Genomic DNA, 14877 nt, shown 5'->3' on the forward strand with positions numbered 1-14877 from the left:
GTTAGCCATTCCCTTTTATGGACCTAAGCGTAGCTGTGAAACAGAACATCACTAAACTAAAAAGAAGGATTCCTTTGTGACTGATCCCACAGCTTTCATTTTTGCTTTGTGGCCAAAACAAAGAGGCGGCCAAATACTGCTGGTTTTGTATGAACAAGATGGTGCCGTCCTGCAGTGCTATTCTTAGCCGCGCCACACCTGGAGAGCATTCCTTATGTTTTGGAAACAACGAAGGCAGTCACCTGCCTGAAATCCCTTAATTCCTTCCCTAGTACTTCTTGATGAAGATGAATAGAATTTGTAAAGCGCGCAGATGCTCCTAGGAGTGTCCCGGGTTCTTCTGTTGATTATGCCATATTATACTGTAATAGATGAATCCATCTGCTCTGCTCCTCATCTCAAGGGTGTGTTTACGAGCCCGTGTTTTTTGCGAGCAGCGTTCGTGAAATCTGCACCCATGGTCATTTGAAACAGCTTCGCGGCACATCAAAGTCACCGTTAAATTATTCACGCAGAGACCGGGCCGACCGAGACACGAATGCACATCTGTCAACAAAACAGGGCTGCGAAGAGCACATAACTATTATCTCAGATGATGAGTACTTCAGGGTGCGCATATATTAGCTGGAATTACGACCACATTCACGCTGCCCATTTCCGCTCTCATCAAGGCCAGAACTGCGAGTTCTGCTCCGTGTACCTCCTGTCGGAGCCAATCAGCAGCTGAAGAAGCAGTAACGCGTCCACGACGCTATGATTATGTGAAGCTGGAGGCGCAAGATGGCCGGATGCACAGCTCAGAAGAGACCAGGGGGAGTGACACGCGAAGCCAGTCTCCCCCTGGGCGGCTTCACGACAATAAATCAGGCTAGAAAAGGTCAGGACAGGAGATTGGCTAGGACAGGAGAGGAGCGGGGTTTTAAGGGACAAGGGCCCTCATTTACAAGAAAGTGGAGGGGGGGGGGGGGGGGGGGGGGGGGGGTTGCAACCGCGCTCCGATTTTGCTACACAAAAACGGCCCCCAGAGGCCCAAAACCGGCCCCCACCCTTGCGGCGCACCGGGGGATTGCCCGGTGCCTGGCGTTTGTCAGCTTCTATGTGTGCTGCAGTAGCAAACATAGAAGTTACAAAGCGTAATTTTTTTAATGATTGTTTATGTGCAGGAAGGGACACCTTCCTGCACATAAACAACCAGAAGAGGTGAAACAGGGATAAATTAATACATTTCTGCTCGTCCCCTGGGGAGGCGTAGTATTGAGACGCATTTCCAGGTTTACCATTTTTCGTATATTTGGAAATGTGCCAGGTTCCCTGGGTGTTGCGTGGGAACACCCACATCAACACCCATGGAACGGCCTTTTCACATAAAGTGCTGCGTGTAAAGGGGCCGTATTTACAAGAACAGGAAAATCTGCGCAAGGTGACTTTTCATGTTGTTCTAAATGGGGCAGGAAAATGCGTCACCAATGCATCACAAATAGTGAAGCACCGGCTGCATTTAGGGACAAGAGGCCAGGTGTTTAGCCTCTTGCTGACTCCTTCATCATGTGGCAGACAGGGATAGTTTGACCGTGAGGCACCCACCCACCCTGCATGTTAAGAGGGTACGAGTGAGAGTCCAAGGTTATGCCACAATAGGACAGGGATTGTGGTCAGTTGTATAGGCAGCAGTTTGGGGGAATGGAGAGTCACTTGCAGGTGTATCCACCCCTTGGGAGGGCAGAACGGAGCGCAGGGGAGGGGAAGAGGAAATTTGAGACTTTGGACCAGGACAAGGAGACTTAATTTAGGGATGCTTGGTAGGGTGAGAGAGAGACTGGGGAAGCAAGATGGACAGTAAATGAAAGATGAAAGAAAGAGGTTCGGGTATGGGGACTTGGTTGGGAATTGTTGGTACACCTTGAGGATTTGTTTAAGGGAGGAGGTTTGTCAGGAATTTGATGTATTAGTGATGTTGATACCATGTTACTTTTGTATTTAAGTTAATAGCTACAACTCCAAACTGTCCTAATAAAGTGGCCTTTTACACTTCATAATAGTTTGTGGTGTGTGACTATTTCACGGTTTCTCATCTAAAATGCTGCTCACTTATCTATGCATTGGTGGCGCCCAGCTAACCAGTCCTCATTTGATATTCAGTACTCTATGTGCCTCAGCAAAGCAGCTACCATTAACTTAACCTTGCTATTTCAGTGCCTGGCGGTTAGGTACAGCAGCTAATAGCATTCCCCACTGATCATCTACCATTGAATTCCTGCTGTCCTGTGACTGGCGGTAGGTTCTTCTTGCCACAATGTGGCACTGGGCACAAACCGTACTGCCATGGTGGATATAAGCCCAATTAGAGCTGGTGTCGAAGTGCAATGCAACTGTTTCACTGCTCAGCAAACTCCATTACCAGGGTTTCTAAAAACATTTTCTCACTGGCAAAGAAGCCCTTGGCCTTAAGATGTTATACATTCAAATCTATAGTGGAAGGTATTACAATCTTATCTTTAAATCAGTAATAGTCAACATCGCACAAGCTCCAGGTAAGAAGAAAGAGTTCCTGGAGGAATGGGTTGAGCACTTCATAACTACTTAACTCGCAGAGTATAATGTTTATGTATTTGCTGGTGATTTCACCCTCCACTGTGGGTGTCCCTCATGGTCTTTTCATATACACACTCATGTTCCTGAAAAACAGTGCCTGCGCTCAACAACTTACCTAAACACACACAAGAACAGTGCTGTTGTTCCTTGGATCTTATGTCCAGTAACCATGACCTTTAAGGCCATCACCCCATCCAGGAAGAATGGTCTGGCATGTTCACTTTAATTCTCATCTCATCACCTAGGCTTTCCTATCCTGCATCAGGACACTACAATTCCCCAAAAATACTTGACTTATCAATCTCAGGTGGGGGTGATGTGGGTTTGTTTTGCGAGGTACTGTATGGTCCGGAGTCTTCTGGGGAGCTGGGAGGAGATGCCGGATCATTCCATCAACTTCCACATGAAAGAACAACAAGGGTTTGGCTAAAGCGCAGCAAGGCCGCACCACTATAATAATCAACAAAACAAAATGCCAGTACTGCACAATAATTTCTTAGATTTGACAAAACAATGGATCAAAAAATTGTCCTGTATAGACCACTATTTCAGTCCTGAATGAATCTTCAAATGAAATTGCTTTTATTTTCATCTCATTTTACAAAAAGTTGCAGTTTTTTTAAAGGATTTAAAAACATTTTTTTTTACAGTGAAAAGACTTCAAGACCTATTTACAAAGGGAGCCCCTATTATTGAATTCTAAAGGGAACTATCTGGAAGAATTTATGCAAGGATTTTTTTTTAGAAAAAACAAAAAGCTCATTCATACTGTAAGAAAAGCACTATATACACCGCAATCGTTCTGTGTTACAGTCATACTCATACCAAAAAACACTCACTCCTACATCCAAAGAATTGAAGAAAGTGCCCCACCTAGGAAATTTTTATTGGTGCGGTACTAAATGCTAGCTATTTTGTAAAGAACTAACTTAGTCTATAACGTAGGCCATCTAACATAATTGACACTTTATCAAATAATTTGCAGAAGATGGAAAACCAGAGTGGCCTAACAAAAACAGAAGGTTGACGAGTTTCGAATCCCCTTAAATGCGGGGATTCTCCTCAGGACCAAGGAGGGATATTCTATACTGAATACTGAATACTTTGACTTCTCTTATTCCAATATTCTTTTAAATTTCATTTTGACCGTTTTTCATTATTCTTCAATCCATTTTATCCATTAACCCTTTCGATGCTGATGACGAGCTCAGCTCGTCATCACCCACGGGTGTCGTGTGCTGATGACGAGCTGAGCTCGTCATAACTGCAGCAAAAGAGCAATTTGCAGCACAGGGGAAAAATCCCCGCAGCAGCCATGTGGTTAAACTGCCATGCAGAGGTATTTACAAAAACGCAGGAAAAATGGTTGTCGCATGTCACGTTTTCTTTATTGAAAATACCCAATGCATTTCGGGATTGTTCCCTTCCTCAGGGGAATCTAAAAAACAAACGCAATCGTTTACACAATCATCACCATTATTATAGCATATGTAAATCAGTAACAAGCTTGTTTAATCTGTTTCTCTTTGTTTCTGCCGTTATTCACTCTATGTTCATCTCCACCCTTCTTTCAGTAAAAAATGAGGTTTTGACTAAGCATTCCTCATTAATCAGTCATTATAAACATACCCCCTTATTTTTACCCAGATAGCGCACAAGATTTAACCCTTCCCTCCATCCGGATTTTGAACCATTTCTATTTGACTTAATATGCCTCATAAACGCAATCAAGCGCTTCTGCCATTCCTATTACGAGTTTGCCTCTAGTCAGCTTACCGTGACATGCGCTATTTTTCATCTATTGTAATGATATCTGGTATTGCAACATCAACTTTCCCAAAACCAGCATGAACATTTCTTAGCCTCTCATTCCAACTCAACTACCCAGATCCCACCAACTACCTCATCAATGACACAAACAGCTTTAACATCCAGATCTCTATCTGCACCTGTAATCAAGCTGGCTGGTACAACACTGGCCTCAGAGGGTCCAAGACAGTTTACGAACAACTCGAAAGGAAATGGAGAACCACCTGAGAAATCAAAACAAGAAACAACTACAAGAAGCACTTAGACACTCACCATCAAGTGAAAGATACCAAGAAAAAGGCCCTGACCCTGAGAGTCAAATCTAGCTCCAATACCTGCAAGGAACAATTTGACATCGTCAAGGAAATTACCGACCCAACTGATGCAACCAGCACCACCACCCCTACTTAAGAACTCTGAATCAACCTCTCCTACTTCTTCCATGAAAACATCACCAAGATCTACAGCAACTTCGAACCCCAGCCACCCTCGATCGACCTTCCCAGCCTACAAACCTCATCAACCAAAGACTACCACCTGATAGCATGGAACACTCTATCCATCAAGGACACTGCAGCAATAATGAAGAGAGCCCACTCAGGGACCTGCACCCATATCTACAACTTGGGAATAGCCACAAACGACGTTGCACTCACATCCATCACTAACACCTCCCTCAAGATAGCTGGAAACATGCCGAAGTCACCGCCCTCCTCAAAAAACCCTCAGCCGACCCCGAAGTACTCAGCAACTACCCACACATCTCGCTGCTACCCTTCCCACCCAAAGTCATTGATAAGACAACCAACAGACAACTCTCTGACCACCTAGAACATCACAAACTCCTGGACAACTCGCATTCAGGATTCCCAAACAATAACAGCACCAAAACAGGCCTCATCGCTGCCATAGGCGACATATGCACCATCCTCGACAATGGACAGACCGCCACCATCATCATCCTCCTCGACCTCTTCACCCCTTTCAACACCGCCTCCCACCACACACTCATCACAAGACTACACACAGTGGGTATACAAGGACCAGCACTCAAATGGATAGCTTCTTACCTCTCTGGAAGAACACAAGGCAGGCTCACACTATTCACATTCGAACCCAAGGGCCTTATCTGCGAATTTCCACAGGGATCATAACTCAGTCCCACACTTTTCAACATGTACACGACTCCTCTGGTTACCATCATCAGATCCCAAAGGAATCAATAATGTCCTACGCTGACGGCACACAGATCATTATTTCCCTCTCAGATGAAACTGTCACCACCAAGACAAAGTTCAAACAATACATGACGAGCATTGCCAATTGGATGAAACAACACTGCCTCAAGCTCAACATCGACAAAACTGAAGTGCTGATCTTCGGAAATAAAAGCTTACCTTGGGACTCCACCTGGGGAGAATACAGCAAAAGCAACCACCATTAGAGTTTTGGGGCCCCTTATGAAGAAAAATAAGGAAAACAACAATGGAGCAGATATTTCAAAGGACACTTTTTGGAAGCGGTGCCCAACCCAACAGAAACTTGTTGAAATTTTAGGATCTGTTTAACCCCTTCACTGCGGCGGCTATTCCGCCGCAGTGCTAAGGGGGCGGGGCGGCCGCATGCTGGTGACGGAACCGCTCCGTCACCAGCGTCGGTTGCGCTGTGCTTATGACGGAGCGGTTCCGTCATGGCCCGCCCCGCTCAATGGAACGCTCAGCGCAGGCGCGGAATTCGCGCCACGCAGGCGCTCAGAGCGGGCCATGATGGAACCGCTCCGTCATCAGCACAGCGCCACCGCAGCTGATGACGGAGCGCTTCCGTCATCAGCAGGCAAGGGGTTAATGGACACTTTGGTGAACGTCTAGATGGAGGTATTATATTTTTGTGACTTTCACACATCTCTATGCAAGTGAGAAAGTATTGAGAACTGCTGCAATAAAAGAGTATGTAAGGCAGTGAGAGAGCAGGGACTTCTTTCATCATCTGAAGTATGAAGCACTTCAGAGGAAAAAAGGTCCTACTGTCATCAGAAAAGTATCCGAGGCCATGTGTAAAAAAAGAACAAATCAAGACAGCACAACGAGATACATCTTCCACTCAAGGCACAAAGGGAAAAGCCATACGAGGTTGAAGCCTCGACAAGAATAACGTTTCCTGTCTTATTTAATGTTAATCACCCTAGAGAGAAACTCTGTAGTCCAACTACTGCCAGCTAAGATCTTGCCCATATGGACATCAGTTGTTGTGCTAAATGATTCGAAAGTTGTGTCTAGCCATCCTTCCCTCCTCTCTCTTTCTTCCATGCTCCATTTTCCTTGTTTTGGTGCTAGGACATGTCCCACTGTTTGATAATTGTTACAAAAACTTTTTAAAGTTTACTTCAGTTTTACCTACTTTGCAGGGCGGCTTATACAGCCCAGTGTACGTTATGATTCATCTTCTTGAAGGTGGTGTTGTACAAGCTTTATCTTTTCATAACAAAATGAAATACAGAACATCATGGCAACTCCTTCTCCTGTTGTATTTGTTTTCACCATATAATACCGGTAACTCTGGTAACCCTTCACAATTTCCTTCGCCCTACCAATGTATCATCAAAGGCAGATGTAGCGCACAGGTCATGTGTAATGTATGATCTAATGGTCTGAAGCATACTTGTGATGCTCTTCTAAGCATTTAGAGCTCAATAGGGCTCCAGTTAGGATGAAGTCTTTCATAAAAGTAAAAAAGCTGGATAAGGTTAAAAGTAGCTGTGTGAGAAAAAAGCTGGTGTGGCTTCTGTCCATAAGATGTCACATTTTAATTCTGCACACGCTTCTGACCTGAGGAGCTCACTGGAGTGGAAGGCTTCCACTGTACTACGTGATTGGCTTCTAAGTCTAGTTTTACTGTCTGCAATGGTCGCTTTGCCCGACCCATTGATCCAGCCATGTTGTCCATCCTTGTTAGAAGGGGGTTGTTTTATATGCGGTTCTAGACAGCTCATAATATTGTGTCAAAGTCAAGGCTGGTACTGTATAGCTGCCCAATGGGAACTAATTCATGTAGCTTTTGTAGCCACATGAATCAACGTGTTTGCCAGCTCCGATGAAGACATCAGTTAGTCATCTAGAAAGAGGTGTGTTTCTAGATATTTCAAATATATGACATCTGAAGATGATGTGCTTCGGTCAGGGTGTCATAAACGACAGAAGTAAGAGTCATGATTGGAGCAGAAGGAGCTAGTGGGCTGTTCCCTCGGGTTGGTTTCCAGTCTCTTTTACTTGGTCCTATTCTATTGTTTGCTCCTGGCAAAGCAAAGGAGATACAGCGAGGCTCTCTAGTACTTGTCTCACGTCCACAAACTGCAACTGGAGTTGGCTAAGATTCAGAGAAAGAATCTAAGTGAAGACAGATGGGATTATGAAGTTGAGTCTCTGGCCTCAAAGAAACAATAGGTGCTGATTGAAATGAGGCTAATAGGAAGCAAGAAATACACATTCATTTTGCGAAATTGTCCATCATTTAAGCTGTGGGCAGAGAATGCAAACTAGCAGCCATATTCATCAAACTGAATTGCGCTCGCAAATGGCCAGATTTTGAGAATCTGGCCATTTGCGAGTGCGATTTTTGCATTTGGGATTCATCATCCCAAATGCAAAAATCGCTATTTGCGAAATCGCATATTTGCGAGGAATTGGATTTAAGGAATCTCTAATAGAGATCTAATAGAGCAACACCTGTTCAAATGTGCATTTGAGGGGTGCTACAGGGTGTCCTTTGGACACCCCTGGCACCCTTCAAATCGCAATCTTATTTGCGATTAGCAAATTGCTAATCGCAAATAAGGAATACTCCCCATTCATTCCTATGGGCCTTTTGGCCCATAGGAATGAATGGGGAGTTTTTCCTTATTTGCGATTAGCAATTTGCTAATCGCAAATAAGGAATCAGTAGGAATCGCAAAACTTTTTGCTAATCCTACATGAACCCCGTTTTGCGAGTCCTTAATAGCGAATCGCTATAATTCGCTATTAGGGCCTCGCAAAACGGGAGATTGATGAATATGGCTGCAGGGATCAACATTTAAATATGAAGTATTCTGGTGTGAAACAATGTGATCCCTTGGAGTGATAAGCGTGCAGTGTTTGAGAACTGTGGTACCCTGCAAAATCAGCAACATAACATAACTGTGTGACTTAAAAGTATTACCTTGCTGACTGCTCAATTCTCCGTTATTTCAATTCGAGCTCTGACACTAATTCGCCCTGTAACACCCAGGAAACCGTGTCAATTTGGAAAACTGTTTGACAATATTCCACTTGTTAATGGAAACATGCAAGATTTAGTAAAGATTTTGTACGAAAAAGCAGCAGCGGACCTTAAAATGCCGCACCTAAACTCCAGTGCCAATAGGTTTGTGTTCAAATCAGTTTGATATTGTGCTGCCAACCCCGACACCAGCTGCTGTTTGGCGTCGCTGTGCTCTCCAGATCAGTTAAACAGTTTAGATACTCAAGGGGGCGCACCAAAATGAGAGTCCAAGTAGAATAAGTAGAAAAATGTTCTTTATTTATCTTTGTTCGGCAACAAAAGGCATATCAATAAAATAAGCAGTGAGATCAGCCAACGCGTTTCACTCCCTACCAAGGAGTTTCTTCAGGGCGCTGCGAGTATATCCGGTAAGTTGTCTTTTTGTAAGATCCCTCTGTAGTCACACTGGGAATTTTCTGATCATTTCTTTCTTCCAGCTTATTTCTTTAAAAGCCTTTGGAGTGTCTCTCTTCCCTTATCTTTTCTTTGTATCATGGACTTTGTAGGTCTTGTCCGAAAAACGTTCTTATATTTCAAAGAGCTACCCGTCCCTGGTTGTATTTATTGCAGGTGGGTACAGTGCTGTGGTTACCGTTGTCAGTTTCGGCGTCTCTGCATGGCTGGTTCCAGGCTGGATTTTATTGATATGCCTTTTGTTGCCGAACAAAGATAAATAAAGAACATTTTTCTACTTATTCTACTTGGACTCTCATTTTGGTGCGCCCCCTTGAGTATCTAAAAAGATTTAGTAAAGAGTCAGTATATCAGGTGGTATTCTGCCACAAGTAATTCAGGAGTTTAATAGGCTTACAAGCGAAATGGTCTAAGATCTGCGCACGTCCCATTGACCCAGCATGGAATGAGAAACCATAGCAATTGCATAGTTGGAGGTTCACATTAGAACAACACACATTCAAAAACCTGGGAATCAGAGTAAGGACATTTTGACAGCAACCTAGGAGGTGCACTTTAAGCCCTGAAGGATAAAATCAACTTCTGAAATTGCTTGAAACTCTCAATGTGGCACATAGCTCTAATTGAAGTGGTTTTGCGCCCAGAGTCACCTGTCTGGGTCCCAGCAAAGCGGTTCAAGGAATTAAAGGAGCTTCTTTATATGGAGGGGGTATAGACAAATAGTCACCTTGAATGTTCTGACACTGCTTACATCTGAAAGTGGTTTGGGGATTCCAGACCTTGAGCTTTATTACTTGGCAGCTCAAACGCAGTTTATTGTTAAGTGGTGGGATGGCAATCACACAAAGCTCAATCAGATTCAGGCATGGCATTGATAATGAGTAAGGAAAGCATAGACAAAGAATTACCCAAACCACGGTGGATAGCTCTGTAATGTTTGGAGGAAATATGTGAAAAAGACCTTGCGAAAACACTTCACATTCCCACCACACCATTCGTAGAAATCTCTAGAACTCAATGATTTTTTTGGGCCAAGAATGTGGATGGATGGGGGAGGAGCCAAGATGGCGACCTGAACGGACGTGCCGAGTCTCGGCTCCGCGAGCCTGCACTTCCAGCGCTGTAATCCTGCCTTCTATCCTGCACTCTGACCGCGGCGGTGTGATGCTGTGTCCGCGCTGAGCCTGCCCGTGTGCCTCCGGGATCCCTGCGAGTTATACTACCGGAGATATCATCGCGAGTCTGGATGACCGCCGAAGCCTTGGACCTGCGCCCCGTTTGCCTCCACTCCGCTGAGGGTCGCTGAACCAACGACTGCCTCTCTCCTGCTGGTCACTCCTGCGATTGCCTCTTTTAGCGGCGGATTGACAATGCAATCTCCTGTGCGGCGTTCCGGAACCGTGAGCGGTGTATGCGACGACGGCCCGCTTTGTGATGCCTTCATACCGTGCCTTGCCCCTTCTTCGTGCATACAACCCTGGGAGGGAGCGATGGCGGCCACTTTCCCCGTGCAAGCTGGGACTGTCCTGTGCCACGACTATGCCGCCCGGCCCACCGATGACCTGAAGGCTGCGATACTTACGCCGTCCCCTGCGACGGAACTGGAGACCCTAAACTCTGAGCCGACATACGGGACCGTTCTTGCCGCATTGACCGAGCTCCGCCGTGATTGTCATGCCTCCTTCCAAAGGATAAGTGAGCGACTCGACAATGTTCTTCTCTCGAGTCCCGGGAGACCGACCAGCTACCAGAACTGTGCTGGCTTGCCCCTGTTGATTTCATCGGGGGGCACTGAGGCGCAGAATTTGTGCGGAGAGTTGTTGCCTTTCCCCGTCTCCTGACTTCACTTTCAACGACAGGTCGGTACTCTCAGAGGCGCTACAATGTTTCCCCTCCAGTCGGACATTGCAACTTTCTCAACTGTGAGGTTAGTGTATCAGACTCTGCCTTCGCTTGTCTCGTTCCCCTTTGCATCTGCAGCCTTGGGGAGATCTTTCCTCAGGCGGTGGTGTGGAAATCGATTTTTGAGTCTTGTGGTGTTTATCCTGTGCGTCTACAACACCGAAAGTGACGGGAGGCGCCCATTTTGCCTCTGCCTCCTTCTTCTTCACCAGTGGTGGCCATCTTGTCTTCCTGCATTGTTTGACCCGGACTTCCCCAGTCGGCCATCTCTGAAGAGTCAGTCAAGATCTGGCCAGGGCTGAAGGGAATCTGTTCAATACTCTTAAAAGCTGGCTGGTGGGACTTGACTCGGACTGTTTTTTGCTATATCCATTGAAACTGCACTTGCCTGGTGTGCCGGATTGTTTGCGTCACGTTGCTGCACTCTCCTCTTGATTGTGTTCCCCCGAACTGCCCGCTTTTGCGCTGCACTTCTCAATCTGGCTGACGGGACGCTATCCTGTGACTCTGTATGTGCTGCTTTTAATGTCCTTATCCATAACAGGCTGTGACTATGTGTCAGTTCTTTTGGCCCTGCTTACTGGGGTGGTAGCTTTTGCGGGCTAGGGACCGGGGATAACTGTTGGTTATGGCTGATTTCTGACTTCATGCCTGGTCGGTCAACGAGGAGGGTGTACCTGATTCTGTCCTTTCCTAATGGGGTGGACGTATTCACGGGCGGGGGATCCGGGGACAATAGTTGCTGAGATGGCCCTGCACTGTTTTGTTGGGCTGGAGGGGACTCGGATTGCTACACTGTCTGGACACACACGGGGGCCCTGACTGAGAATCTCTCCCTCATTAGGGAAGATGACTTTTGTATATGCTTGCTGTAGTTGCTGCGCTGTGATTCTGGTGCGGGTAGTGGAGTCCGTGACACGAACAAAATGGCCCTCCTCCGGGGTTAGGTTTTTGTGGGAGTTTTAGACTGGGTTCTCCTTTCTTGCTCCCTATATCAAAGGTGTCCTTTTTCTTTTTTCTCTCTCTTACTTTATTCTATATTTCGGGTTTATGGGGCGACAGGTGCGCTGCTGGGGGGGGGGTAGGCCGTAGCCTCGCATGCGTATAGGGTGGGGGTTGAGGGATGGGTTTTATTTCTTTATGTTCCTATGGTGCCTTGTTTTTTCTTTTTAATTTATTTCTTCTTCCTCTGTCTTGGGTCCGTGTCGCGGTTGTTGGTGGGCGGGTGGCGATGGGTGCTGATGTGACCACGGGTCCACTATCCTGGTTGCGCACTTTTTGGCCGTCATGACACCTATTGTGGGTTTTGCCCTCGGAAATGCTGGGCTGTGTATGCCTCAGCTGATATTGCTATCTTATGTCTACGCGGACCCTTTCTTTTTCTTTTTCCTTTCGTTAGTATTCTAATCATTATTGCAAAATAGTTGGTCCCTACTAGTAGCCATGAAAACTTTAAAAATGACCTTCATCACTCCTGAGGCGCGAAGGCACGTGATCTACAGTGTAACTGCTGACTATATGTTATTTAATATCGATATGCTGTCGCGTCTTTGTATTGCATGCAACTGTGCTCAACAGTATTTGTGGCCGGCCTGAAGGTTGTAGGCCACTATTTGTACTTATCTAGATGCACAAATAAAGGTTTTCAAAAAAAAAAAAAAAAAAAAAAGAATGTGGATGGATGAACAGAAGTTGGCATCGCCACACTAGAAAATGGCTTCATCCCCAGAAGGGGGACGGTAGAACACGTCAATAAAGTTATTTCTCTATTTGATATTGCCTCGGTGAACAAAAACGATCTAGCGCTGATTCTGTTAGACGCGGAAAAAGCGTTTGATCGTGTGCAGTGGGGGTATCTTTGGGAATTAATGAAAAAATGGGTTTTGGACCAAAATGTATTAGAGCAATTCAATCACTATATATACATTCTGTGGCAAAGATATCAGTTATGGGCCAACTCTCCGAAAATGTCATCATATCACGCGGTACACGACAAGGCTGTCCTTGCTCTCCCCTTTTATGTGCCCTTTACATAAATCCCTTAATTGAGTTACTGAGCCGGAACAACTTGATTCCTCCTTATAAAGTTCAGGATTAATTTTTTTCAGTCTTTGCATACGCTGACAACATTGCAGTGGTTACAACTAATCCTGTAACTGCAATAAAGGAAATAGAGCGGTTAGCGAAGGTATTTGGTTATATAACTGGATATAAATTGAATGAGTCAAAAACCCAAATTCTTTGTTCTGATACGATTAAATGGCAAGACAGGAGGGTGGTTAAAGAAGTAACGTATCTAGGTATTTTAATTAAGGCAAATGTGACGGAATTAGTGCAAGCCAATTGGAATATTTTAATGGCAAAAATCACGTCATCTCTGGACAGGTGGGAGAGGCTGTATCTAACTATTATTGGACGTTCTAATGTCATAAAAATGGATATATTGCCAAAGGTTTTGTACTTATTTAGATCCATACCTCTAGAAATTACTAAAGATAAAATACAGGCGCTACAATCCAAATGTGGGAAATGTATATGGAGCCCTGGGAGACCTAGAAGGGCAATGAATTACATGACGCTGCCAGTTCTAAGGGGAGGAATGGGTGTACCTGACTTTTTTCTTTATTATATAACTTGCTTTTTATTGATAATGAAGGTCCTGATAACAGGAGAGCATGAAAGTGATGATGCTAATACGCCAAATATTTTCGATATACAGTTAGGGCCATATGCAGAGCACATCCTAGTCAAAGAAATTGATGGGAGTTATTTTAAGCGAACAAGGTTTAAGGTTACGATGAGGGCATTTAAGGTCTGGAAATGGTTTATAAATAATATGGGTTTAGCAAGAGTATCATATTATACTCCGCTCAATGCACATAGGATCTTACCTGGGATTTTTTCGGATGCAATGACCAACATGTGGCAGCAGAAAGGTATCAAGATCTTAGGTCATATTGTTAATGAGAATGGGATTTGTAAATCTTTTGCAGAGATCAAGGAGAAATACTCACTGCCCAGATGGTATTTTTTTAAATACCTACAAATTTGTGACTACTTAAATCGGAGACGTACGAACTTTATTCAACATCAAGTCATTGAAGGAATTAATAGATCGGTTAAAATTGGAGTGATTTATCAATCCCTGGTCTCTGCTAAGAAAGATGACGTTGAGAGAGTGCAGCTAAAATGGAGAGAATCTTTAGGAGATATAGAAATTGATGTAGAGGATCTTTTAATTTTGTCAAAGGAGGCGCTCATGTCAGCAAACTTGAAAGCTCAGTTCTTTAAATCGTTATATGATTTATATTACACGCCTAAGCGAATGGCAAAATGGGGAGCTGGAAATGAAGGTAAATGTTTTAGATGTGGGGATGAGGACGCTGGGGCGATACATATTTTTTATAGCTGTGATAAGTTGCGGGGGTTTATTGAGCATTTGGAAAAAATGTATTTCTTTGGTAATTAAAACAACGGTTGTTATCTCCCCAGCAATGATGTTGTTAGGAAAAATTCAAAAAGATAATAACTTGGAAACACTTTTTCAATATCGACACTTCATATTCTTTGCGATGACTGTTGCACGTCTATGTATAGCCATGGAGTGGCTACAGGAAAAACTACCGGACTTTCATCAATGGCGTGCCAAAATGCTGAGCTTATATACTTTGGAGTGGAGTTTATTTTCAATTAAGGATCAAGGAAAAAGAGACTGGGTATAAAAATTTGGAGCACATTTCGGGACTATTATGAATCATGAGTTTCTCTCTCTTGAAAGCAAAAATTTGAACATTCTTTTTTTGATGATCAATTTGATTTATATTTATATTAGTTTGTGATTTTGTTTACAGTTCTGCTGTGCTA

The 14877-nt window shown here is 44.4% G+C and overlaps 1 protein-coding gene across 1 annotated transcript in view; it reads right to left on the reverse strand.

Moving 5' to 3' along the window:
* Nucleotides 1-4494: 4494 nt before the first annotated feature.
* LOC147662586 (E3 ubiquitin-protein ligase NEURL1-like) overlaps nucleotides 4495-14877 on the reverse strand; it is a gene marked incomplete at its 3' end in the record, with an annotated part of 229345 nt that continues 218962 nt past the window's right edge. Inside the window, exon 6 of the mRNA XM_086951063.1 lies at nucleotides 4495-4625. Within this exon, the coding sequence (XP_086807189.1) occupies nucleotides 4495-4625 (131 nt within the window). The remainder of the gene's footprint in view (nucleotides 4626-14877) is intronic.

This window comes from Lissotriton vulgaris, unplaced genomic scaffold, assembly GCF_964263255.1.
Source record: "Lissotriton vulgaris unplaced genomic scaffold, aLisVul1.2 SCAFFOLD_3172, whole genome shotgun sequence".
Classification (NCBI taxonomy): domain Eukaryota; kingdom Metazoa; phylum Chordata; class Amphibia; order Caudata; family Salamandridae; genus Lissotriton; species Lissotriton vulgaris.